Here is a 25,525-nt window from a genome sequence, read left to right as displayed (position 1 = left end):
AACCAGTTCCGTACTCCACTCCTACCACTTAGCCCTTTCTGGATTTGGAGCCCGGTATCTGCGGACTGACCTCGCGTCCTCCTGGGCTGGGGCGGAGGCAGCGTCCCAAGCCCAGCCAGGAGGGAAGTGAGTGTGAAAGGCCCTCTGGGGCTGGCCCGGGACAGCACAACAGCGTCTCGAGGACCCCTCGTGCTAGGGCCACCCGAGGAGAGGCCAGGTGGGTCCAGAGCCCTCCCTGGATGTTCCTTCTGCTTCCAGGGCTTCCCAGGTGACAGTGTTTAGGAGAGTGACAATGGATTCAAGCAGAAAAGGTGGCACACACAGGGCTGCATCCCAAGTGCCCCAGACGATATAAGGGTGACACTGGTTCCCTAGAGGGGCAGAACCACGGGAGTTTGGCGGTGGATGGCAGACTGACTTCCCACAAGCTTTGCCCAAGCCTCCTTCAGCCCAGGGGCCAGCTTGGGTCCTCAGTGGGCCCCCCATCTCCCTAGGTTCCCGTTCTCTGACCCTTTGAAGCATGATGCCCTGAGCAGGCTGGGACGGGAGTCACCCTGAGAAGGTGCCCATGACCAGACGGGCGGGGTGGAGGAAGGGTGGAGGGGTGGGACCGTTCACCCGCCGAAAGACCAGGCCCAGGAAAGAGGCACTGTCATCGCCTGTCCTGTCTTGTCTGCCGTGGGGACGTGCGCCCCTCCCTGCCTGGGGGCCCTGTAGGGCTCGGGATGGCTGCCTTCACCGTCACTGGCATCGTCGCCACGAGAGACAGGGACACACGATGCCATAGAGACCAGCCAGGTACTCTGGGTCATGACCCCCAGGATGGGTACGGGCTGACAGTAGTTATATGACAGAGGAGAAAGCAGCGAGTCAGGAGAGAGCTTTCTTAGAGAAGCACCCAGAGCAGGAATCCTGTTCCCCAGGAAAGCCTTACGGACCCCCGCATGAGTCCCCAAGAAGACTGGTTCTCACTCAGGGCGACCCCTCACACCAGGGCGATGCCCCTCCTGGGGACACGTGGCAAAGTCTGGAGATATTTTTGTGTCCCAACTGGGGACTGGGGGTCTACTGACACGGGTGGGCAGAAACCAGGGACCAGGCTTAACAGCCTGCAGTGCCCAGGACAGCCCCCCAGCCCCTCCATGCAACCAAGGACAAAGCCTGCAGAGCCGCTGTGCAAGGGCCCCACGCCCTCAGCTCTCCGCCTGCTTCCTCAGCCTCGTCCACTAGGTACCTTTCCCGAGGCCTTAACTTTCAAGGCAGGACGGGGAGGAAAGAGCTCCTCACCCCTCCCCCAACATGAAGTAGGATGGAAATGTTGGGATCAACGTGAGGACGGTTCTGGTGACCACGTGGTAAGTTCAGGTAACCGTGGTGACGGAATCCACGTCCCTGTTGGGAACTTTATTTCAGGCAGGTATCTGGGCTCTTAAATGCAGGATGGCAGTATCAAGACGTTTGCAAGGCCCATCAGGAGTCATGAAACACAAAACTGCAGGCGGCAAGGAGACATTTGTTTCTTTGTTCTTTGCTGAATTTCTTAAATTCTTGAAACCCTAAATTCTTAGATTCTCAGCAGAACTTAAAGAGCGAGTTTGCGGTAGGACGGTGTCGGGCGTTTGGGCCGGTCCGGGCTGAGCCCCTGCTGACTGAGCTGGTAGGGCCTCGGGGAGCGAGCGCTCTGGGGGAGGAAGTCCTGCGGGCCCAGGGCGACCCTTCCTGACAGCCGGCCCTGACAGGAGCCAAGCTCTGCGAGGTGAGGTGGGCTGGCGGCCACGGCCCTAGTGTTGTCCCCACCCCGACACAGCAAGCTAGACCACTGGCTGGGCGACAGGGTCCAGAGATGGGCGGGCCGGACAGAACCTCAGACCCGGGCAGGGAGGGGGCCCCACATCACCAGGGACAGATCTCCCAGAGGTCAGGGCCAAGGTATCCCCTGGAGCCTGTGCAAAGCCTTAAGGGATGAGCCCCTATCGTTCCCCCACCCAGCAGGCCTGGGGACGTCCCATGGGCGCTCAGGCAGCACCCATGTCTCCAGCAGGTCCACATCCGTGCTGGCACTCGGGTGCAGGGAGGGGAGCTGGGGGCGGCGGGGCCACCGCAAGGGTTGGGCTAGGACTGGGGGAGGCTCGGCCCTGGCCTCTCAAGGAGCCCCTGCGGACGGCGCCAGCCCCCACTTGCCACCTCCCGGGTCTCTCCCTCCTGGCGGGGAGACTCAGACAAAGGGGACTCAGAACTGGGCCCCTCCCAATGTCCTTGCACCCCGAGACCAGCCCATGCCCCTCTGCACAGGAAGGGCCAGGAAGTAGTCTCTCCAGGGCTCTGGGGGAGACAGCACCCAGGAGACCCGCCCCGCGTCTTCCCAGTGCCTGCGAGAGTCACAGGGCGCTGAGCGCTCGCCACCGCCGCCGCCGCCACGAGGTATGGTTCCCGCTGGTGGAGGCATAGACCTGTGTCAACCCCTGACCTCCGCCTCCTTCCTCCTGACGAACTGTCCCAGGTCCCCAAGTCTGCCTTCCTGCCATGTGAGCGTAAGGGGCACAAGGGAGGCGAAGTGCACACTTACTTCTGTTCAGCACTGCGGTAGAAGGCAGGACACAGGCCCGGAGACACAGCGGGATGAAGACATATGGAGGCAGGGGCTCAGGGCGCACTCAGGAAATGAACGCGGGAGTCGAACCCACCCCAGGCCCCTGGAGCAAGCGTTTGCCCTCCTCCCATGGCTCAGCCTAGGTCCCCCACGTCTCCAAAACCGTGCTCGTGGCCTCCAAAGGTTAGGAGCTACAGGCGTAATCTGCGGGAAGCCAAGTCCCATTTTACTACCACGTGCTGGAAATGGAGCTCCTCGGAGCCCAAAAGACATGCGGTTTGTCGGCGGGGACGGGGGGAGGTCAATGTCACTCCATGGCCTTTGGCAATCAGCGTGTCTACTGGGAGAGCCTACCCCAGCAGAGCAACGGTGTGTGGGGACTGGAGAAGGAAAGGTGGGCTTCAGGGGTCTTAATGCCTCCTCCCCAGGGCCAAGCCCCTCAGCACAGTCCATTCCCCTGTGCTGGTCCAGGGCCCCTGAGCGTCACCCATGCTGGGTCTAGAACAAGCTATGTCATGTCTAAGCACTTCTGGCACGCGAGGGGTCCCATTCTCAATAACAGAGCGGCGGTGAGAAGAGGAAACCCACCTGAGTCAGTGGACCGGGAGATACACACTGGTTCAGAAGCCTCACACTGTGGGGAAGGCACATCGTACACGCACAGTGACAACAGCTGCATCTACTGTCCACGTCCTTGGCCCAGACATTGTAGGGACAGGTCACACCGTGTGTAAACGCGCACCAGTGCTTTCAACGGGTACGATCACTATGCCCGTTTGACGGGCAGAAATCGAGGCACAGACGGTTTCCACGACTGGCTCGGCTTAGCGGCCGCAGGACACACATTCAGTCTGAGCTTTGTGTGTGTCGAAAGCCCTGTGCCCCACTGGTCTGAGCCGACTCGCCAACACTCACGGGGGCCCCAGCTGTCCTGCACGCTGTCCTACCAGCTGGTGCCTCATGCCACGTAGCTGAGAACACAGGGAAGCCAGGCATCGGTGCTCAGGAGAGCCTGACACCGGATTCTGCCCACGTGGCCTGTCCCAGCCCCGCGGGATCACCATCCATCCTGAAATGGAGACGGGGCCCCAGGAGGCGGGTCTGGGTCTAGGACAGAGGGTGTGAGGATGGAGAAGGCTCCTGGACGTGGGGGTAAAGGCTCGGCCCTCTGAAGTCTGCTCTTGTGTTCAGGCTGGGGCCCTGCTCCCACTTCCTCCTGCCCACTCTGCTCGGCTTCTCTCCCAGCCGACTGGGGGGCCCACGTTCTCCTGCAGGCTCACTGCCCTGGGCAGATGGGGTGTCAGGCAGGCGGCAGGCCTGTAGTTCAAAGCATGGTGCCCTCGGGTCCGGTGGGCTCTCAGGGCTCCCGCAAGGGGACGGGGATCCGCGCCTCAGGGCCCAGGGCAGACACCTGTGTCTGGGAACTGCCCAGGTTTCCACATGGGGCACACGTGGCATGTTTGGTCCATGTGTGTGGTGTGTGGATGTACGTGTACATAAGCACATACAGTCTAGACATGATATAGATACACGCACAGTAGCTGCAGATGAAAAATGTAGTTCTTACTATGGATGAGAATTAACAAGTGAAAATCACGGCTCTGGAACACGTACTATTATCCAGTCATCAACCCAAGGGATCCGCAACTCCCCTGCCACTGCTCAGCCTCTTCAGGAAAAGGTAAGTCTTTCGAATAGACCGTCTACGAAGTCAGGCTAGTTGTCGGGGAGCCCGCGAGGGAAGGTGTGTTGCTCTCTGCCCCTTCACGGTCACCAGGAGGCAGGTCCCCTCCAGCATCTTTGCTGGGACTGCAGCTTTTGTGTGCGAGGGTGGGTGAGGGCCCTCCGGGGTAAGGACAGAGGGGTCCAACCACCCCACAACACAGGGACCCTAAGAATGCAAATCGGCCCCGCACCAGAATCCTGGGGACCCCCGGGCGGGGCTGTCAGGCTGATCATTCCCCGGCCCCCATTTCTTCAGTGAACTCGGGGAGTCAGAGGCTAGGTCTGAGAGACGCAGTCTCAGGAGGGTAGAGGGCGGCTCCCAAGTCCTGTCAGGAGTCAAGGTGAGGACACAGGAGACTGAGGCCCCCAGGGAATCCACCTCCGCCCCACCCCCGACAGCCCTCGGATACCCCTGGGCTCGGGGTCCAGATGTGATGGGCACTGATGCCCCAACCTTGGGAGGTGAGTGAGGTGAGGACCTGGGTGAGGGAGGCCGGCTTCAGGTTTGCTAGTGAAGGAGCCCAGCGCTGCCAGGAGTCAAGGTAGAACCGTGTGTGGGGACTCGGTTTGCAGGCATCCAGGTCGGTTCTGCGGTCACCCCTGGGAGACCCCAGGCAGGGTTGCAAGGATCAGATCCCCACCCCCTCATCCCTGCTTCCCTCTCTGGTGTCCTGGCTCTGGAGGGTCTGAGTCCAAGGGGACCAAGCTCAGGTGGGCAGAGGGAGAGGCCCAGGCCCAGCCAGGAGCCCAGGTGAGGAGCAGAGGGAGGGCTGAGGTACTCCCGTGGAATCCATCTGAGCCCCTGGCGTCCACAGTCCTGGGAAGCCCTGGGCCTGGTGGCCTCATGTGAGTCCAGAGACTCCCCTGGGGGGTCTCAGGGCAGTAAGGGCCTTGGTGTGAGGGTGTGGGCTCGGGTCAACAAGGGGGCGTCCCAGGACCCGCCAGGGCTGAAGCTGAGGACCCTCACGGAGGACAGAAGTGGCCCCACAGATCCCGCCCCTGCTGTCAGCCCTGGGAGGGCCTGGGTGGGATGAGCACTCGTGGGGCCCTGACTTCCTGACATCCGGGTCTCGGAGGGACTGGGGTCCTGGGATGAGGGGCGGGGCCTCGGGTGGTCCAAGGGGAGGCCGGTTTTGCCTGAGTCAAGGTGAGGACCCCGAGGGAGAACGCAGGGATCCTGCACCCCGGGACAGTGTTGGACCTTGGAGGCCAAAGGGCAGGGTGACCACCGGCGGCATTTCCTGCCATCCGGGCCTCAGAGGGACTGGGGTCCTGGGATGAGGGGCGGGGCTTCGGGGGTTCCAAGGGGGGGCTACATGCCGCCTGAGTGAAAGTGAGGACCCTGAGTGAGGAAGGAAGGGCCCCGGAACCCAGAAAAGAGACCATCCACAGACAGGGAACCTTGCTATCAGCTGCCCAGTGGCCCGAGGGCAGGACAGGCCCACGTGTTGTGTCGTGACTGCGGCTCCCTGGTCTCAGAGAGACCGGGGACTTTGTGTGAGATGGCGGGGAACCCTCAGATCTGCAGAGAAGAGAATCCAAGTTCCCACTGGGAGTGAAGCTGACGACTGTGAGCGAGCAATGAGGACCCTGGACCCCAAAACACAGTCGGTCCTGGGAGGCCACAGGTCGGAACAAGCACAGGCGGCATTTCCTGCCATCCGGGTCCCGGAGGGACTGGGGTCCTGGGATGAGGGGCGTGGCTTCGGGGGTTCCAAGGGGAGGCTACATGCCGCCTGAGTCAAAGTGAGGACCCCGAGGGAGAACGGAGGATTCCTGCACCCTGGGACAGTGTTGGGCCTCGGAGGCCTTGGGGCAGGGTGAGCACCGGCGGCATTTCCTGCCATCCGGGCCTCAGAGGGACTGGGGTCCTGGGATGAGGGGCGGGGCCTCGGGGGTTCCAAGGGGAGGCTACATGCCGCCTGAGTCAAAGTGAGGACCCCGAGGGAGAACGGAGGATTCCTGCACCCCGGGACACTGTTGGGCCTTGGAGGCCTTGGGGCAGGGTGAGCACCGGCGGCATTTCCTGCCATCCGGGCCTCAGAGGGACTGGGGTCCTGGGATGAGGGGCGGGGCCTCGGGGGTTCCAAGGGGAGGCTACATGCCGCCTGAGTCAAAGTGAGGACCCTGAAGGAGGAAGGAGGGGCCCCTGAACCCAGAAAAGTGGCCACCCCACAGAAAGGCGCCCTCGCTTTCAGCCGTCCGGCGGCCCGAGGGGAGGACAGGCCCACGTGGTTTGTCCTGACTTCCGCATCCGAGTCTCAGACAGACTGGGGACATAGTGAAAGGGCGGGGGCCTCAGGTCTGCGGAGGAGAGAATCTCAGGGCCGCCTGGGAGTGAAGGTGCCGACCGCGAGTTAGCATTCAGGGACCCTGGACCCCAGAACAGAGTTAGTCCTGGGAGACCATGGGCGGGAGGACCTCGGGCAGCAGTTCCTGAAATGCGGGTCTCGGAAGGACTGGCGTCCCGGAATGGCGGGCGGGGCCTCAGGTGGGCTGAGGGGGGAATCTCAGCTCCTGCCAAGACTCAAGGTGAGGACCCCGAGGGAGGAGTGAGGGGACCATAAACCCCAGAACAGAGGGGACGCAACCGATCCTGCCCCTGCTGTCAGCCCTGGGAGGCCCCCAGGCGGGATGAGCACACGTGGTGTGTCCTGACTTCCGCATCCAGGGCTCAGAGAGACCGGGGACTTACTATCACGATGGGGCCCTCAGGTGGTTGGAGCGCAGAATCCCAGGTCCCGCTTGGAGTCACGGTGAGGACCCTGAGTTAGCGTGGAGAGGACCTCCCACCCTAGAAGACTGGGAACCTGCCAGAGCCCAGGCCTCCTGCCAGCACGGGGGTCCAGGGCTGTGCCACAGTGTAGACCCGAGGTCTCCCCTCTTTCTCTCCCAGGGGCTCCAGACACCGAGAGGCGAAGGCCTCGGTGTGAGACACGTGTCCTCGGATCACAGAGCACATGAGGCCGGCAGTGCCAGGACTGAAGGTGAGGTGTGGGCCCTGAGAGTGTGCCCAGGGGCTCCCAGAACAGAGGGGACCCCACGAGGCCAACGTCCACTCCACATACCCCCTGTCGCCCCCAAAGCCTCGGGCTGTTCCGGCTGCACCCTGAGGAGCCGCCTCACTTCCCCCGTCAGGTTCACAGACGACCGTCCACCAGGAGGAGAGCCCCTGTGAGGCCGAGGGCACCCCTGGAGACGAGACCTGTAAGTGGCCTTTGTTAGAGCCCCCCAGGGTGGATTTCTCAGCCCGGGCCACTGACACTCCCTTTCTTCCCCAGGCCCGTGGGTCCCCATCTGTCAACCCTGGCCTCGCTCCTCTCAGCTGCCCGACACAGCTCACTGTGCCTCCCGTTCAGATGCGTGACATCCACCAGACTGAAGCCGACTTTCAGGACCCAAGAGAGGCTGAGGATTCCGTGGATGAGCAGGACATTTGGGTTGAGGAGGAGGAGGGCGCATCCCCGCTGTCTCCCTCCTCCTCCTCCTCCTCCTCCTCCTCATCTTCCTACTCAGTCTGGTTCCTGGGCACTGGCAAGGAGGCGGCTAATTCTGGGACACCCAGTCCCACGCAGAGCCCTCAGGGTGTCTGCCCCTCCCCCACAGCCGTGGCAGCCCCTCCATGGAGCCAGTCGGAAGACAATGGCCTCAGAAGCCAAGGTGAGGAGAGGCCCAGCACCGGCCAGGACCCCGCAGATGCCGAGTCCTCACACCCAGACCCATTCCATTTGAAGGTGGCTGACCTGGTGGGCTTCCTGCTCCTCAAGTACCGCACAAAGGAGCCGACCACAAAGGAAGACATGCTGAATGCGGTCCTCAGAGCTGACCAGGACCACTTCGCTGTGGTCTTGAGCCAAGCCTCTGAGTGTCTGCAGCTGGTCTTTGGGGTGGATGTGAACGAGGTGGACCCCAGGGAGCACTTGTATGTCCTGGTCCCCACCCTGGGCCTCACATGTGACGGGATGCTGGGCGGTGGGCAGAGCTTGCCCAAGAACGGCCTCCTGGTGATGCTCCTGGGTGTGATCCTCCTGGAGGGAGAGTGCGCCACTGAGGAGAAGATGTGGGAGGCACTGAGTGTCATGGGGGTGTATCCCGGGAGGGAGCACTGCATCTACGGGGAGCCCAGGGAGCTCATCACCAACGTGTGGGTGCGGGAGGAGTACGTGGACTACCAGCAGGTGCCCAGCAGCGATCCCCCTCGCTACGAGCTCCTGTGGGGGCCCCGGGCCCATGCGGAGACCAGCAAGCTGCAAGTCCTGGAGCATTTCCTCAGGGTCAATACAAGGAATCTCTGTTCCTTCCTGTCCCTGTCTGAAGAGGTGTTGAGTGATGAGGAAGAGTGGCCCTGAGCCAGACTTGCAGCCGCGCTCCTTCCAGGCCCCTGTCCGGCAGCTTCTCCTGTCGGGCCAGAAGTGAGTCCATCCTTCACTATGTGTTTGGAGGGCGAGCAGGCAGCCTCCTAAGGGGTGACAGCCCGGGCCAGTTGGGGGGACACGGTGTACAGCATCTCTGGGCTCCTCCCGTCCCTTATGATGACACGGAAATTGATCTTTGTTTCCTGTAGGAATTTTTCAGTGGTGTTCCTTGTATCAGAAGATTTAATAAGCTTCACTATCTAACTTTGTCAATGGCATTAATCCCAATGTCTGTATCCTTATCCAGTTCAAACACAAGAGTTTTGCTGTTTTGTGAAACCAGTTGTAAATCTCCCATCTTACTGTGTCATCCTGAACAAGATAACATGGAATTAGAATTTGGGGGAGCAATGAGAAGAAAATGTCTCCCTCCCTCGGCCTCGCCCCAAGTGCCCTGAAGAGGGACGCCGGTACCTCGGAAATGCTCAGCCAGAGCGACCCAGTTCACTCTGGGTCCACGTGCTGATATCGCCTCCGTCTCCAGTGGTCGTGACCTTGAATAACCATGTTCTCTTAGGGGCAGGCCTGGTTTGTGGAAGGGAAGACATCTGGGTGCTTCTCTCTTTGTGCACAGGGCTCGTTGACGTTGGGGACACTTTGCTGTGCCCAGAAAACTTAGGTCCCGAGGAGGTTGTGGAACTGGAGAATCGAACCGTCCTGAGCAACCTACAGCAGAAGTACCTGAGCATGCTCTCCAACCCCCGGTGGTTACTGGAGCCCGTGCCCAGGAGAGGCAGAAAGGGCGTCTTCCAGGTAGACGTCCCCAAGCACCTGATCCCCTTTGGGCAGGAGGCCTGAGCAGTTTGGGCTCTTGAGGGGAGGTGACCGAGAGACCAAGCTAAACCGTGACACGGTCAGCTCGCCGTCACGCCCTGGACGTGCTCCCCTGGTTCGCTCTGAATCGGCGCCGCCCTGGAGGGCGCTCCCCACTCTGTGCTGTTCCCGGAAACAGATGTGTCCACTGGGACGCGGGGACGGGGTAGCGGGACCCCTGCAGGGAGATGCCTCCCTGGGCTCGGTGACAGAGTCTCAAGGACTTTGGACCTCTAGGACAAGGGGAAGCGGCCTTGCAGGCCGCTCATTCTGGCCCTGCTGATTCTGGATTGTGTAGAGAAATATGTTTTGAGAGAGCTAGTGAGTGTTTTCCCCGCCTTTGTTCTGGTCACAACCCCTAGAGGGTCTGAAGAGCATCCAGGAGACGATGTGGGACGGCTGGAGCGGGCGCTGAGTGCTTGCCAGGGAGTCACCAACCAGCGACGGCCTGACTCACGGGCAAGAGGACATTGGACTCAGAAACAGCACCGTCTGCCTCGCAGATGACTCTCGCCCTGTTGTAAAGTGTCCCTTGGCTCGCGGAGCCGGTGTGTTAGACGTGCCGCACGGCCGCTTCACGTGCCAAGAAAGGGTCCTAACTACAGCCCTGATGGAAGTGAGCAGTGCTGGTGTTCGCCTGGTGGGAGATCTTTTATACATTTGTGGGGGGTTTGGTCACTTGACAGTAGGGATTTCAGTGGTTGTTACCTTCGAGGGTGACGGGCTTCCCCCCAGGCGTTTGACTGCAACCTCCCGTCTCTTCGGAGCCAGGCTGCAGCGCTCTCAGCCCTTGGTGGAGGGGGTGGCCCTACGTTTCGGCGGGCCTCTGTGGGGGGGGCCCCTGGATCGGGAGCTGGAGACGCTGAGCTGCTGGTCAGAAACTTCTGGCATCCTTGGGGGACCCAGGAGGAAGACCCTCCTGCTCCGGGATGCATGAGTAGTTGGGGGGAGACACCCCCGAGGTCAGAAGCCAGGCTGTCTGTCCCCTGACGGGCAGGCCCGGCCCAGGGGACCAGACCTTCCTGGGCTTGCCTCAGTGCTCGCTCCCACCTCCTTGGGCGGGTGTCCGAAATGCCACAGCTTCAGATGAAAGAGGCCGATGGGGACCAAAGCCTGCCCCCGGCCGGGGTCTCCAGCCTCCGCGGGCTTATCTGGTGAGACGTGTGCGGAATCGAACGCGAGAAAGAACACGGACCCGCGGTTCTCGCAGATTCTTTATTTAGCCCCGGGGAGTTTTGCTTGTCTTTATTAAAGCCCAAAATGTTCATGGTTACAGGACGGTGCTCTTCGTGTGTCTCTAGTGGTCTGTGAGCTCAGGGCTTTGGGTTGTCCTTGAACCGTTCGCAGAGAGCACACTTGTAATCTGAAGAGCCCTCGGGCTCTTCATCTGCCGCGGGCCTCCTGGTTGGGGGCCATGAGCAGAAGGGCCGCGAGCAGCATGCAGTAACCCGTGTTGCACGTGGACACCACCGAGCTGGGATCGGGGCAAACAGGGGGGCTTCTGGGCAGCTCCCCTGCACCGTCCCTTCCGGCAGTAGCCGGGGGCACTAGCGTGACATTCCTGGAGGTGCCCTCCCCACTCGGGCCGCCCTGCTCGCTGGAGGGACGCTGCACTACCACCAACCTGGCCACCCGGCCGGCAGACAGGACGCCAGGGAGCATGAAGGCCCGGATGCCGCTGGGCACCTGAGCACGGGGGGCTTCCCTCTGGGTCTTCCTGTCGGCATCTTTGGTGGAGTCATTCTGATGGAAAAACTGGGTGCATCTCATAGGTGGGGCGGCTTGCTTCTTTCTCTTTGGGGTGGTTGCGCTGGAAGCGGGCCGAGCAGTTGCTCTCGGGTCACCTTTTCTCCACATGTTCTCGATCAGCAGGGGCTTCTCTCTCTGAAAGTTGCAGTTGTGGTAGATCTGAAAGGACATGAATCATTCTCGTCATTTCGGGGGAAATATTCACTCCTCCCCGCCCACCTCCATCATAAAGGTCTTGTTTGACTGTGGAGAAAAGGTCTTTTTAAATTCCTGGCAAGGTTTATTTCGCCCTGGAGTGTGCGCTCACTAAAGCTACGTGGTGCCTGGGCTGAGGTGTCACTCTAGCTCCCTGACGTGAAGTGGCCCCTGGGTCTTCGGTCACACCCGCAGGGCATCTCTAAGGGGCGAGCCTTACATGACACGCCGGACTGCCTCAGCCTTCATTCAGTACTGGCTCGCAGGAAAAAAGTCCCCCTCGGGAATGAACCCCGTTCAGCACATCACTCATCCGCTCAGGACTGGGAAGCTGTTCCAGAAACAGAGAACTCGGGAGACGGAAGGGCTGTCTACGTTACCATCAGCCTTTTCTTCCCCGGAGAGCGACCCAGAGTGCCGGGCAGGTGTATTTTCCTGAACCCGTAGAGGTTCAGTTGGCGGATGAAGCTCTTCAAGCTGTCTGTTTCAAAGATCCTGTCTGCGCCGCGCCGGCGAAGAACCTCCTGCTGGAAAAGGTCTTCCTCGATGATCAGCATGTCTCCCTTGTCGTTCCAGCGCACGGACTTGAAGGCCTCGTCCTCCACTATCATCCAGAGCTTTCTCGGGAAGGAGATCCCAAGAACACCGTGGGTTCCGTCCACGTTGGCGGGACCTGGGTTTGGGTCCTGTGGTGGCTGGTTGTCTTGGGAGCCTGGATCTTGGCTCTCGGCCTGGTCGCCGGGCTTCTCCAAAATCTCCCTCAAATCCACCTTTGGATCCGGGGATGAACCCGATGGGGCCCCCGCTGGGGGCTCTCCATCAGCTGCGGGGGCCGCCGTGGCCGTATATTCCTCGTCGGGGCTCTGACTCGCCATGCAGCTAGTCTAGACCAGGCACATGCTCTCCCTGAGACCAGATCACTGAGCTCTCAGGGCAGAAGTGCCTTCAGTCTGAGCAGGGACGCCCAGTAAATAGTGTCCGCAGAATTCTAGAATCTCGGTAGCAGGGCAACCAGCGACTTTGGTCATCGTCCTCTTTATGTGTCACGTGAGGTCCCAGAGTTGGTCTGGACAGGGAGCCCTGGCCGAGGGGAGGGGAGGGGAGGGGTACAGAGCCCCCAGCTTCTCTGTTTTCCAGAAGTGTAGGAAGGTATGTTCAAGGTCCCGGCGAAAGGCTCCCATCTGCTGCCAGGCACCTTTCTCCCAGGGGCCAGGCCCTGAGTGGGCGGAGAGACATGATCCTGTTTCCATCCCCAAAGGTTGGGGAGGCCTGTTGCCAGCCTCCGATTTGTTCAAGGGCCAGGCCCTGGCTGGCCCTGGCTGGCCCTGGCTTGGCTGCCACCAAGGCGGCAGGGGTGAGATGGGCCCCGGGCGACTGCACCTCCCGGAAGTGGTGGTCCGAGTGGGCTGGTTGGCCCAGGCTGGCTGGCAGCGCCCGCCCCCCCGCCCCCAACAGCTCCTGCCTTGGTCTCTTCCAGCTGCTCCTGCTGGCTGGTCAGTCCAGCTCTGATGGGCCATAAGGAAGTGTCCCGTTCTCCTGCCCCTGGGTCGAGCTGTCCCCAGAGTGGGGCTGTGTGGGAGCGTGTGGGGGCACTCCCCACGTCCCACTTCAGTGTCACCAAAGCACCTGGCACATAGCGTTCCCCCCGTGCCGCGTGAGCGGATGGCCGCATCCTCCCCTGTGCTTTGGAGCCTCCTTTTGAGCTCTGCTGTCCGCAGCCCCACCCCTCTCCAGAGCACATGGGATCCTCTTTAGTGCCCATTTCTTGCCATAGAAACTCCTCGTGGCCCGAGAGCACTCACTTTCAGAACACCTGCCTTAGTCCGCGTCAGAGCACCTCCCTCAGACCTCGGATTCAGCCTCCCCTGAGGCTGCTCTAAGGCCCTCTTCCCTCTTCCCTGTCACTGGGGGGGTTAGGCTCCTGCCCTGCCAGATTGCTGGCCTTCCGCTTCCAACTCGGCTCTGCCCTGCTTCTTCCCCTTTGCAGTCCTTGATCTGGGGGTTCAGCATGTATTCTGATCTGTTGAGAGCAAGCATTTCCCTGGTCTGCTCCCAGGCCTGCCCTGCTCGCCTTCCCCGAGCCAGCCCCGCCCCCAGCCCTGGGTCCCCGTCCCGCCGTCACCTCGGTGGCAGGTACACTGAATAATTTTGCCTGCTCTGGGTCCGGTACTTTTCAAGGGGCCTACTCTACAGACTCACTGCCAAGGACAGTTCCTACTTGTTGAGCTAGACGTGACCAACGGAAAGCCCGTCCACGTGTGACTGAAAATAGATGAGGCTCTGGGTGTGGGATGGGACAAGTCCAGCCCGAGAGCCGTCTTCACCACAGATGGCAGGACAGACAGGACAGCGGTCTGGGGGGACACGTGTTCTGTAGCCGCTGTGGTGACTGTTCTTCATAGTCACTGCACAGGGAGAGAGAATGGGACCTGGAAAGGCCCGTCTGCCGGGCTCCTAGGTCCTCATCCCAGCTCTGCCGCTAAGGAGAGGCGTCTGTCCTCTCTGAGGGCCACTCCCTGTTCCAGAAGGGGAGGGCAAGGGGTTCGAAAGAGATTCTCCCAAGGGGCCTTCGAGTCTGAGGGCTGTCGGCCTTCGTGGAGCTCCTAGGCCGAGACTGGAGCTTGGGCGCAGGTCTTTGTGCCTCTAAACAGGTTTACAGAGCACTTGTTCGGGTCACTCCCTCCTGCAGGGACGTGTCCTTAGAGTTCGAACTTCAGTGGAGGCCACGGGGGCGTCTCAGGAGGGGGCCCAAAGGCTGGGACATCGGCGGGCCGATCCCAGCCCTGTGGCCTCGCCTGCCGCCCGCTCCTTCCAGCCCTCCCTCACACCCTGGGTCTGGTGGGCCTGCCCCCTCACAGGTCTGCCTCCCTCCATCCCACGCACCCCTGCCCTCCCCGCCCCCGCCCCCGCCCCGGGCCGGCTGGGCCGTGGCTTTGTGTCGCGCCCCAGGGGTCGCTCTCAGCCATGGCTCAGGACACCTGTTACTCAGATACCAGCCCTCACGACGTCCAAGGCCTGCCTTTCCCAGCCTGGCCCGCCGGCCGCTGCGCCTGCCTTAGCCCCCGGTGTCCGCCAGCCCAGAGGACCCCCAACCGCTCTCCGTCACCGTCCATGGGCCCTGGGCCAGACCCGCACCCAGTCCCCGGCTGCTCTGGGACCCGCCAAGAACTCCCCTGTCTGGGCATGTCCTCAAGCTGCCTCGTCGGGTGGCAATGCCCGTCTCTATCCACAGGCCGCTCTGCATGTTGGGGCCCGGCTTCAAGGCCGGCCCGGCTTCAAGGCCACCTCGGCAGTCGGGTCTTCCTGTGGTCCCAGGCTCCCTCCCAAGGCTCCCACAGCCCGCCTTGCATGTCCAGTCCCAAGGTGGGGTGCTCCTGTCTCCCTGAGAGCTTGGGTGTATCTGCCTCCCCCTCCAGACCCGGAAAGAGGTCCTTGAGGACAGCAGACTAGGACAGGACGTGAACGTGGTCCCCAGCGTATCTTGGAACGAACAAATTTGTATGTCGCCCAGGAGCTGGCTTCAGTGTCCTTGAAAGCAGCTGTGCACGGTCACTGCGACAGTTCGAGCAGGTCGGAGGGCGCCTGCCGTCCCTTGGCGGTGCTGAGCGCTCTGCGGCGCAGCGCCGTGGACTCTTCCCGTCTGACCCGGGGCAGGTGGCAGGGAAGGCCCGGCCCGGGCCGGGGAAGGTGGAGTCGTGGGCCTAGGATCCGCCTGACGGAGAAGTAGAGCCGGCCTGTGGTCCACTGCGGACGCCCGAGCCCACGGCCTCAGCCCAGACTGGGGGCCTTGTGTCTGCCCGGAAGCCACCTGCACCCCACAGGGACAGCAGCAAAGGGGAGTCTTCCTTGTCCAGTGATGACTCATTTCGTAGTTGTCCAAGGCCAAGGAGACCCGGGAAAGCCATCCTTAGAAGCTCAAATGGCACAGGGGCCGTCGGGTGCAATGCACTTTCCAAAGGAGCCCCAGGCAAGCTCTGTTACGGCCGCTCCCCTCCCCCACTGGGGACAGGGAGACGGTGTCAGGATGTTCCCTAGTGTTAACTTTTCTGCAGCTTCTGAAAAGTCTACGTTAGGGATGTTATCCCATAAGAAATGTGGCCTTCAAGACCCAGTCAACCACAATCCCAATCCCAGTCTCAAGCCCGGTCTCGCGCTCTGGCTCTCGCTCTGTCGCTGTGTCTGTCTCTGTGACTGTCTCTCTGTCTCTGTCTCTCTCTGTCTCTGCCTCTGCCTCTGTCTCTGTCTCTCTCTGTCTCTGTCTTTCTCTCCACACCCCCACCCCCTGTGATGACCAAGGCAGCAGGTCAGGTTCGAGTTGGCCAAGAGGGCCCCGGGGAAGGAGGGGACCAGGGCAGGGTGCTGTCGTGTGGGATAAGGGCTGGGACTGGACAGCAGTGCCACCACCTGGCAGGGTCAGCTCTCAAGAAACCGCAGACAGTCCTCACCCTGGCTTTGACTGTCACAGTCACCTTCCTTTCTTGGTCCAGCTTTTACTACCTGGGCCTCAGGATCCTACTTTCTGTCACCCGACAGACACCACGAGGACACTGAGGAGAGAAGTGGACTCTGGGTCAGGAGGTGGGCCGCAGGCTGCGATGGGTGGGCGCAGCGTGGGCTCTAGATGAATTCAGACCAGGGGTCTCGGCCCCACCCCGTCACTTACTAGCACGTGATCCTGGGAAGGTTCCCGAGCCCCACGACCTCAGGGTCTTCATCTGTGCAGTGGGCGGGTGTGAGGAGGCCCGTCCCGCAGGACTGCAGGGGTGCGTGTGATGTGCGCCAAGCACCTCGCGCGGGGCGCGCTGCCTGTTGGAACCGCGATGATTGGCAGGTGCTTCTGATTTTCTTTGGCCCCAGACCCTCCCACTCCCTCCTCTGGCACTTGGCTGGTTGGTTTGTTATCCAGGTCATGTTAGAGAACACGCAGCTCAGTAGGATGTGGAAGAGCTAATCAGCCAAAAAGCATGTCTCCTAAATGAAACTAAGTAAATTCTTCCGATTAGAGGCTAGGTTACACTGAGGGGTGGGGGAGGGTTCCCAGCTGGACTCAACACCGAGCTCCTACGAAGGGAGTCAAGGAACAACCTTTGCCCCCTCCCAGCCGCCCTTCCATCCGAACTGTGGCTTCTCAAACCCAAAACACGCCTTCTTCAAGTCTGGCCGCCGTCACCTCCCACAGAAGGAAGCCCAGCTTCCCAAAGCCCCCACCTGCCCTGGCTCTGCGCACTTGCAATTGGGTGCTCTCTCCCGGACCCCCTCCGCCTCGCCGCTTCTTTCCCTTGTTCTGTGGGACTTCAGGGACATGTCACCATCTTCCTGATGTGACTGGGCTCCTAGCCTGTCCTTCTAGGTGTGGGGTGTGTCTTGCTTTTCCTAGTGTCCCCACTAACACAGAGCCCTCCGGACAGCAGAGGCTCGGGGAATGTGTGCGGATGAAGTGAGATGGTGAGCAGGGATCCTGTTGATTCACACTGATTTTCTCCTACTTTCTTAAATAACCCATGGAAACCCAATTAAACATAGGGATATTACACGTATAAAATGACAAACAAGAAGGGGTAAGAAGCAAGTTAATATTTTTACTTTTATTGTTCTAAATCTTCCCTCATCTGTATCATTGCTAATTACTCTCACATTTCCCAAACAATTCTAATTGCAATTCCATATTATGTCATCCAGGATGACCAAAAAAAAAAAAAAAAAGAGAGAGAGAGAGAGAGAGATTTCAGTCTCCTTTACAGAAGAGGAAAACTGTTGTGTTTGAACTGGATAAGCATACACTCGTTGTGATCACTGTCATTCACAAAGTTAGATACTGAAGCTTATTAAATCTTCTATTAATAGGAACAGCACTGAAAAACACCTACAGGAAACAAAGATCAATTTCCATGTCACCGTAAAGGACGGGAGGAGCCCAGAGATGCTGTACGCCGTGCCCCCCGAGCTGGCCCGGGCCCTCACTCCTTCCAAGGCTGACTGCTCGCTCTGCAAACACAGAGTGAAGGATGGGCTCCCTTCCTGCCCGGCAGGAGAAGCTGCTGGACAGGGGCCTGGAAGGAGCGCGGCTGCAAGTCTGGCTCAGGCCCCCTCTTCCTCATTGCTCACGGCCTCCTCAGACAGGGACGGGAAGGAAATGGGACCCTCACTGTTGAGTCTAAACAAATGCTCCAGGACTTGCAGCTTGCTGGTCTCCGCGTGGGCCCGGGGCCCCCACAGGAACTCGTGGCGAGCGGGATCGCTGTTGGCCACCTGCCGGTACTCCAGGTACCCCTCCTGCACCCACGCTTTGGTGATCAGCTCCCTGGGCTCCCCGTAGATGAAGTGCTCCCTCCCAGGATACACCCCCATGACACCGAGTGCTCCCCACACCTCTTCCTCAGGCACCCCCCCTCCCCCCAGGACGATGACACCCAGAAGTATCACCAGGAGGCCGTTCTTGGGCATGCTCTGCTCACCACCCTGCATCCCATCACAGGTGAGGCCCAGGGTGGGGACCAGGATGTACAAGTGCTCCTTGGGGTCCACCTCCTTCACATCCACCCCAAAGACCAGCTGCATGCACTCAGAGGCCTGGCTGAAGACCGCAGGGAAGTGGTCCTGGTATTCTCTGAGGATACTCAGCATTTCTGCCCTGGTGGTCGGCTGCTTCCGGTGATACTTGAGGAGCAGGAAGCTCACCAGGTCAGCCATCATTGAAAGCTCTGCACCTTGGCGCAGGGACTCGGCACCGGCAGAGTAGGAAGAGGAGACTGAGGAGGAGCAGGGGTACCGGGGGGATGCGGCCCCCTCCTGCTCAGCCTCCAGCTGCTGCACATCCACCAGGCCCTGGGCGTCTCTTGGGTCCTGAAGGTCTTCCACAGCCTGGCGGAGCTCACTCATCTGAACCAGGGACATAATGACAGGTGTTGGCAGCTGACAGGAGTCTGGGCAGCGGTGACAGGTGGGGACCCAGTGGCCTTGTGGGAGGACAAGCTTATCGACCTTCCCAGGGTTTCTAGGGCTGAACGAGGTTTACTTTGGTGTCCCATCTTTGTTGTGGGCGTGCGGGTCCCCTCACCCTTCCCTCGGGCCCTCACCTTGACTCCTGGGAGGACCCGGGACTCTTCTCTCTGTCGCCAAGGCGTGGTTCCTTCAGATAGGATCTGACCCGTCCTCTCACACCAAGGTCCTCACCTCCCTGAAAGCCGGGAGAGAAAGGAGAGGAGGCCCCTTCCCTGCTGTGATTCAGGACAAGGATACCTCTGGTCATTGACTTTGGTTTCTGTGCACAGTTCCTTGTTCACAGCTCCCAAAGCCCTTGGGATGTCCTCAGTGTTGAGAGTGATGAATGTGCTGTTTTTGTTTTTCATGTGAATGAGATGTGTTTGCAAAGCACCTAAAATGGGGCTGGTTGCCAGAAGAGCCAATCATGTGATTAAAAGTTTGGATCTTTTGGCCCCTCCCCAGCACCACCAGGGAGGGGAGAAAGGCTGGAGATTTGAGTTCAATTGCCAATGGCCAATGGTTTAACCAATCGTGCTTATGTAATGAAGCCTCCGTCAAACCCCAAGAGGATGGGTTTGGAGAGCTTCTGGGTTGGTGAGCAGGTAGAGAGCTGGGGCAAGTGGCACTGTCTGAGAGAGCGGGGAAGTCGGCCCCGCTCCCGCACACCTTGGCCCTAGCACCTCTTCCATCTGGCTCTTCGTGACTCATGCCCTTTATGTTCAGCTGGTGATCTAGGAAGTAATACGTTTGTCAGAGACCTGTGAGCCACTCTAGCAAATCAACCAAACCTGAGGAGGAGGGCGTGGCAACCTCTGGAGGTCTTTCAGAAGGACACGTCTTTCAGAAGGACAAGTAACAGCCTCGACTTGTCACCAGCGGTGGAAACCCAAGGAGGAGGGAGTTGGAATCCCCAACCTACAGCTGGCCATTTAGCAGCACAGGGAAGAACCTTGCCTTGCGGTGGGCTTCTGAAGTGGTGGGGGGAGGGCAGTCTTGGAGGACTGAGCCTGAACCAGAGGGTCTGATGCCATCTCTGGCTAGACGGTGTCAGAACGCAGTTGAATTCTTGAACACTCTGCTGCTGTCTGAGAACTGTTGTTGGTCCGGGGAACCTCTCCCCTACGTGGAAACTGGTCCCAGGATCCATTTACACAACATCCACCCCCAGCCCCCCGAAAAAACCAGAAGCACTGGCAGCGGGGATCGGCCCCTCTGCCCTGGGCGGAGGTGCCCTCAGTGCCTGGAGGCCATGCATCTCACTCCCGCCAGGGCCTGCTCTTCCCCCCTGCCCCCACCTGGGATGACGAGTTGACATCTGCCCGTCAGACCCAGACCTCAACTCCCTGAAGACTCCCACCTTCCCACCCAGGATGGAAGTGAGCACGGCACTTAGGGCCACCACTGACTGTTCCTTCCAGGGCTGGGAACACGGGTCAGCTGGACCCGGTGGGGTCCTTCCTCTCCTGAGATGGCGGGGTACATTTGGTCCTCATGGAGAGTCCTTGCCTTGACACGTGGGATATCCTAGGACCGCTCCCTCTGCTGGCCTGATGCTTCCCCTCAGACCAAGGTCCTCACACCCTGAGATACCCCACCCCCAACCACGTGACGGAAGTGATGGCAGGCCCCATCCGGCCAGACCTGACTGGGGACTCCTAGGGCTGAAACAGCTCAAGCCGGACACTGTAAGTTCCCATCTCTTTTGGGGTGAGGGTCTCCTCATGCCCTGCATCCACCCAAAGGGTCCTTTTCCTGAGCCCTGGCACATCCTGTGAGTCCTTCTGCTGCTGACCGGTTGTGGCTCCTTCTGCCAACCTCAGAACTAGGTCTGAATTCCCTGAGAGCCTGGGGCAGAGGTGAGGGGGCAGCACCATTGGCCACTCCTGCCCAGGGACTTCAGGGATGACAGGGGGCAGGGCCGGATTCTGTGGGCTCGCTCTCTACTCTCAGTATCAAGACATTCACATTTACGCCCAGCAAGTCCTGGAACCTCCCCTCCGCTAACATGAGGTTGTCCCCTGCAGGCCGACACCACCATCGCACTGAGTTTGAGGATAAAGTGGGGAGGTGATGCCTCCTGACTTACACCCGGGCCTCCCAGGAAGGACCAGAGGAGCAAGTTTCTGTTGAGGCCCCCTCTACCTGGGGAGGGGGTCTGCCCAGTCCTACTGGGGGTTCCGGGGAGACCACCCTCTGCACATCTGAGCCACACTCCTCAGACCAGGGACTTCACCTCCCAAGGACCTCTGAGTAAGAGGTCAGAAAACATCTCACCTGGTCACCCTGCTCTGGGGCCTCCAAGACCCAGCACAAGGGCAAAGGCTCCCTCACGGTCCTCACATTGCCCCCTGGTAATTTAGGATTCTGTCCTCTGCCCATCTGACGCCCCGCCCCTCATACCAGGAGCCCTGTCCCTCTGAGACCGGGATGTCAGGAAATGCTGCCTTTGGTCATCCTGCCCTATAGCCCCCCATGGCCGACTCTGTTCCGGGGTGCAGGGTCTCTTGGTCCTCCCTCAGGGTCCTCACCTTGACTACCAGGGGGACCGGGGATACCCTGCTCTGCATACCTGAGGTCCCCCCTCCTTATATTAAGGCCCCAGTCTCTCTGAGACCCGGATGGGGAAGTCGAGACACCAAAGAGCAACGTGTGCTCATCTCGCCCTGGGGCCTCCCAGGGATAAAAGCAGGGGCAGGATCGGTTCGGCGGGTCCCCACTGATCTGGGGTCTCTGGTTCCCTCAGTCCTCCCTCAGGATCCTCACCGTGACGCCAGGCAGGAACGGGGATTCCCACCTCAGCCCATCTGAGGCCCCGCCCCTCAAACCTGGGCCCCATTCCCTCTGAGACGCGGATGTCAGGAAATGTGCCTGTGGTCATGCCACCCTATGATCTCCCAGGAACGACTCTGTACTGGGGTCCAGGGTCCCGCAGTCCTCCCTCACAGTCCTTGCTCACTGTCCTGACAGGCCCTCCGCCCTGCGTTTCCCAAGCTGAGGCTTCGCTCCCCACAGCAGCGCCCCAGTCCCTCCGAGGCCCGGATGCGGAAGTCCCGGCACGCTGCCGTGGGCTCGTCCGGCCTGAGGCCTCCGAGGGCTGACTGCCGGGGTAGATATCTTGGGGTCCCCTCAATTCTGGAGTCCAGGGTGTCCCCAGTCCTTCCTCAGGGTCCTCACCTCGGCGCCCGGCAGGAACTGGGATTCTCTCCTCAGCCCACCCGAGGCCCCGCCCCTCAAACCAGGTCCGCAGTCCCTCTGAGACCCGGATGTCAGGAAATGCTGCCTGAGGTGATCCGGCCCCATGACCTCCCGGGACCGACTCTGTGCTGGGGTCTCTGGTCCCCTCAGGCCTCCCTCAGGGTCCTCACCTTGACGCCCGGCAGGAACTGGGATTCTCCACTCTGCCCCCTTGAGCTCCCCCTCCTTGTACTACATCCCGACTCCGTCTGAGACCCGGATGCGGAAGTCAGGGCACGCTGCCATGTGCTCATCAGCACAGGGCCTACCAGGGCTGACTGCAGGGGTAGATAGCTTGGGGTCCCCTCTATTCTGGAGTCCAGAGTCTCCTAGATCCTCCCTCAAGGTCCTCAGATTCACTCAGGCGGCATGGAGCCTCCCTTCAGCCCACCCGAGGCCCCGCCCCTCAAACCAGGTCCGCAGTCCCTCTGAGACCCGGATGTCAGGAAATGCCGCCGGTGCTCACCCTGCCCTGTGGCCTCCAAGGTGCAACACTGTCCCGGGGTGCAGGATCCCTCCGTTCTCCCTCGGGGTCCTCACCTTGACTCAGGCGGCATGTGATCTCCCCTCTGGCCACCCGAGGCCCCGCCCCTCATCCCAGGACCCCCGTCCTTCCGAGACCCGGATGTCAGGAAGTCAGGACCCCACGAGTGCTCATCCCACCCAGGCCCTCCCAGGGCTGACAGCAGGGGCGGGGATCTGTGGGGCCCCTTCTGTCCTCCCTCAGCGACCTCAGCTTGAGCCCCATCAGGTCCTGGGACGCCCCCTTGTTGACCCGAGCCCACACCCTCACACCAAGGCCCTTACTGCCCTGAGACCCCCCAGGGGAGTCTCTGGACTCACATGAGGCCACCAGGCCCAGGGCTTCCCAGGACTGTGGACGCCAGGGGCTGAGATGGATTCCATGGGTTCCCTCAGCCCTCCCTCTGCTCCTCACCTGGACTCCTGGCTGGGCCTGGACACCTCCCTCTGCCCACCTGAGCTTGGTCCCCTTGGACTCAGACCCTCCAGAGCCAGGACACCAGAGAGGGAAGCAGGGATGAGGGGGTGGGGATCTGATCCTTGCAACCCTGCCTGGGGTCTCCCAGGGGTGACCGCAGAACCGACCTGGATGCCTGCAAACCGAGTCCCCACACACGGTTCTACCTTGACTCCTGGCAGCGCTGGGCTCCTTCACTAGCAAACCTGAAGCCGGCCTCCCTCACCCAGGCCCTCACCTCACTCACCTCCCAAGGTTGGGGCATCAGTGCCCATCACATCTGGACCCCGAGCCCAGGGGTATCCGAGGGCTGTCGGGGGTGGGGCGGAGGTGGATTCCCTGGGGGCCTCAGTCTCCTGTGTCCTCACCTTGACTCCTGACAGGACTTGGGAGCCGCCCTCTACCCTCCTGAGACTGCGTCTCTCAGACCTAGCCTCTGACTCCCCGAGTTCACTGAAGAAATGGGGGCCGGGGAATGATCAGCCTGACAGCCCCGCCCGGGGGTCCCCAGGATTCTGGCGCGGGGCCGATTTGCATTCTTAGGGTCCCTGTGTTGTGGGGTGGTTGGACCCCTCTGTCCTTACCCCGGAGGGCCCTCACCCACCCTCGCACACAAAAGCTGCAGTCCCAGCAAAGATGCTGGAGGGGACCTGCCTCCTGGTGACCGTGAAGGGGCAGAGAGCAACACACCTTCCCTCGCGGGCTCCCCGACAACTAGCCTGACTTCGTAGACGGTCTATTCGAAAGACTTACCTTTTCCTGAAGAGGCTGAGCAGTGGCAGGGGAGTTGCGGATCCCTTGGGTTGATGACTGGATAATGGTACGTGTTCCAGAGCCGTGATTTTCACTTGTTAATTCTCATCCATAGTAAGAACTACATTTTTCATCTGCAGCTACTGTGCGTGTATCTATATCATGTCTAGACTGTATGTGCTTATGTGCACGTACATCCACACACCACACACATGGACCAAACATGCCACGTGTGCCCCATGTGGAAACCTGGGCAGTTCCCAGACACAGGTGCCTGCCCTGGGCCCTGAGGCGCGGATCCCTGTCCCCTTGCGGGAGCCCTGAGAGCCCACCGGACCCGAGGGCACCATGCTTTGAGCTACAGGCCTGCCGCCTGCCTGACACCCCATCTGCCCAGGGCAGTGAGCCTGCAGGAGAACGTGGGCCCCCCAGTCGGCTGGGAGAGAAGCCGAGCAGAGTGGGCAGGAGGAAGTGGGAGCAGGGCCCCAGCCTGAACACAAGAGCAGACTTCAGAGGGCCGAGCCTTTACCCCCACGTCCAGGAGCCTTCTCCATCCTCACACCCTCTGTCCTAGACCCAGACCCGCCTCCTGGGGCCCCGTCTCCATTTCAGGATGGATGGTGATCCCGCGGGGCTGGGACAGGCCACGTGGGCAGAATCCGGTGTCAGGCTCTCCTGAGCACCGATGCCTGGCTTCCCTGTGTTCTCAGCTACGTGGCATGAGGCACCAGCTGGTAGGACAGCGTGCAGGACAGCTGGGGCCCCCGTGAGTGTTGGCGAGTCGGCTCAGACCAGTGGGGCACAGGGCTTTCGACACACACAAAGCTCAGACTGAATGTGTGTCCTGCGGCCGCTAAGCCGAGCCAGTCGTGGAAACCGTCTGTGCCTCGATTTCTGCCCGTCAAACGGGCATAGTGATCGTACCCGTTGAAAGCACTGGTGCGCGTTTACACACGGTGTGACCTGTCCCTACAATGTCTGGGCCAAGGACGTGGACAGTAGATGCAGCTGTTGTCACTGTGCGTGTACGATGTGCCTTCCCCACAGTGTGAGGCTTCTGAACCAGTGTGTATCTCCCGGTCCACTGACTCAGGTGGGTTTCCTCTTCTCACCGCCGCTCTGTTATTGAGAATGGGACCCCTCGCGTGCCAGAAGTGCTTAGACATGACATAGCTTGTTCTAGACCCAGCATGGGTGACGCTCAGGGGCCCTGGACCAGCACAGGGGAATGGACTGTGCTGAGGGGCTTGGCCCTGGGGAGGAGGCATCAGGACCTCTGCAGGTGCTCCGTCCTGATCCACACAGCCCACCACAGAGCTCTGTGAGCGAGGGTGTTCTGGGGACTCTCTGAGTGTCAGGGAAAGTTTCCACCGTCGGCCTTTCCCCTGGCCCCCCGAGGAAACGTTTCCTCACCCAGAGCCACATTCCAAGTTCTCACGGTCACAGCTCCGACTTGGAGGATGTGCCCGCCACGTGGTTGCTTCAGAAGCGTTTGGGCTCACACACGGTCTCTCAAGGTGGGAACCAATCTGAGTTACCTAGAGCCATCCTAAATTCTTTTCCTCTGAGCTTTCCAGTTGCCTCTTCTGCTTTTCCTCCTAGAAAGAGGAATAGGAATGATGTCCAGAGGACAAAATCTTGCACACACAGTGTGACTGAAGCTGCCTCCTGATGCTTTGGGCAGGAGTCTCAAAATCTTTAGCTTGACTGTGCCTTTCCCAGCTTGATACCTAGTGATCAACAGGTGTGAGGAGTCACTTGATGATCACACACACACACACACACACATCGTAACTAGACACGTACTGGAATTGGGAAAATCTGGTACAGTGACAACACCAAATGCTGGGGAGGATTTGGAGCAGCAGGAACTCCCATTCATTGCTGGTGGGAATACAAGATGGTACAGCTACATTGGAACAGCTTGGCAGGTTCTTATAAAAGTAAACAAACTCGTACCGTATGATCCAGAAACCATATGGGTATTTACCCAAAGAAGTTGAAAACTTGTGTCCGCACAGAAACCTACACATGGATGTTTATAGCAGCTTTACTTAGAACTGCCAAACTATAGATGCAAACAAGAGG

The 25,525-nt window shown here is 60.3% G+C and overlaps 3 protein-coding genes across 8 annotated transcripts; 1 reads left to right on the top strand and 2 right to left on the bottom strand.

Moving 5' to 3' along the window:
• The first annotated feature begins 5,684 nt into the window (after window positions 1-5,684).
• LOC140695493 (melanoma-associated antigen 8-like) lies at window positions 5,685-10,549 on the top strand. 6 transcript variants are annotated; one of them, XR_012071168.1, is made up of 5 exons: window positions 5,685-5,943; window positions 7,212-7,302; window positions 7,454-7,522; window positions 7,597-8,727; window positions 9,305-10,549. XR_012071168.1 is itself a non-coding variant. In XM_072958229.1 (4 exons), exons 2-4 carry the CDS (start codon window positions 7,276-7,278, stop codon window positions 8,662-8,664), a joined length of 1,164 nt encoding a protein of 387 aa, XP_072814330.1. In that variant the 5' UTR covers window positions 5,685-5,943; window positions 7,212-7,275; the 3' UTR covers window positions 8,665-9,012. The 6 variants fall into 6 exon arrangements, 5 of the variants coding, with proteins under 5 accessions (XP_072814330.1, XP_072814333.1, XP_072814332.1 ...); XM_072958229.1 differs by lacking the exon at window positions 9,305-10,549 and having other exon boundaries at window positions 7,597-9,012; XM_072958232.1 differs by lacking the exons at window positions 5,685-5,943; window positions 9,305-10,549 and adding an exon at window positions 6,079-6,135 and having other exon boundaries at window positions 7,597-9,012.
• Window positions 10,550-10,744: 195 nt separating this feature from the next.
• LOC140695494 (heat shock transcription factor, X-linked member 3-like) lies at window positions 10,745-12,441 on the bottom strand. The gene is made up of 2 exons (XM_072958234.1): window positions 11,868-12,441; window positions 10,745-11,451 (listed from the first exon to the last, which is right to left on the bottom strand). Exons 1-2 carry the CDS (start codon window positions 12,360-12,362, stop codon window positions 10,927-10,929), a joined length of 1,020 nt encoding a protein of 339 aa, XP_072814335.1. The 5' UTR covers window positions 12,363-12,441; the 3' UTR covers window positions 10,745-10,926.
• A 4,605-nt stretch (window positions 12,442-17,046) lies between these two features.
• On the bottom strand, window positions 17,047-19,692 carry LOC140695496 (melanoma-associated antigen 10-like). The gene is made up of 2 exons (XM_072958236.1): window positions 18,564-19,692; window positions 17,047-18,366 (listed from the first exon to the last, which is right to left on the bottom strand). The coding sequence occupies exon 2, from the start codon at window positions 18,364-18,366 to the stop codon at window positions 17,566-17,568; it is 801 nt and encodes a 266-aa protein (XP_072814337.1). The 5' UTR covers window positions 18,564-19,692; the 3' UTR covers window positions 17,047-17,565.
• Window positions 19,693-25,525: the final 5,833 nt, after the last annotated feature.

The sequence above is a fragment of the Vicugna pacos genome, unplaced genomic scaffold, assembly GCF_048564905.1.
Source record: "Vicugna pacos unplaced genomic scaffold, VicPac4 scaffold_246, whole genome shotgun sequence".
In the NCBI taxonomy this organism is placed as follows: Eukaryota; Metazoa; Chordata; class Mammalia; order Artiodactyla; family Camelidae; genus Vicugna; species Vicugna pacos.
This window is presented reverse-complemented; position numbering and strand designations above follow the sequence as displayed.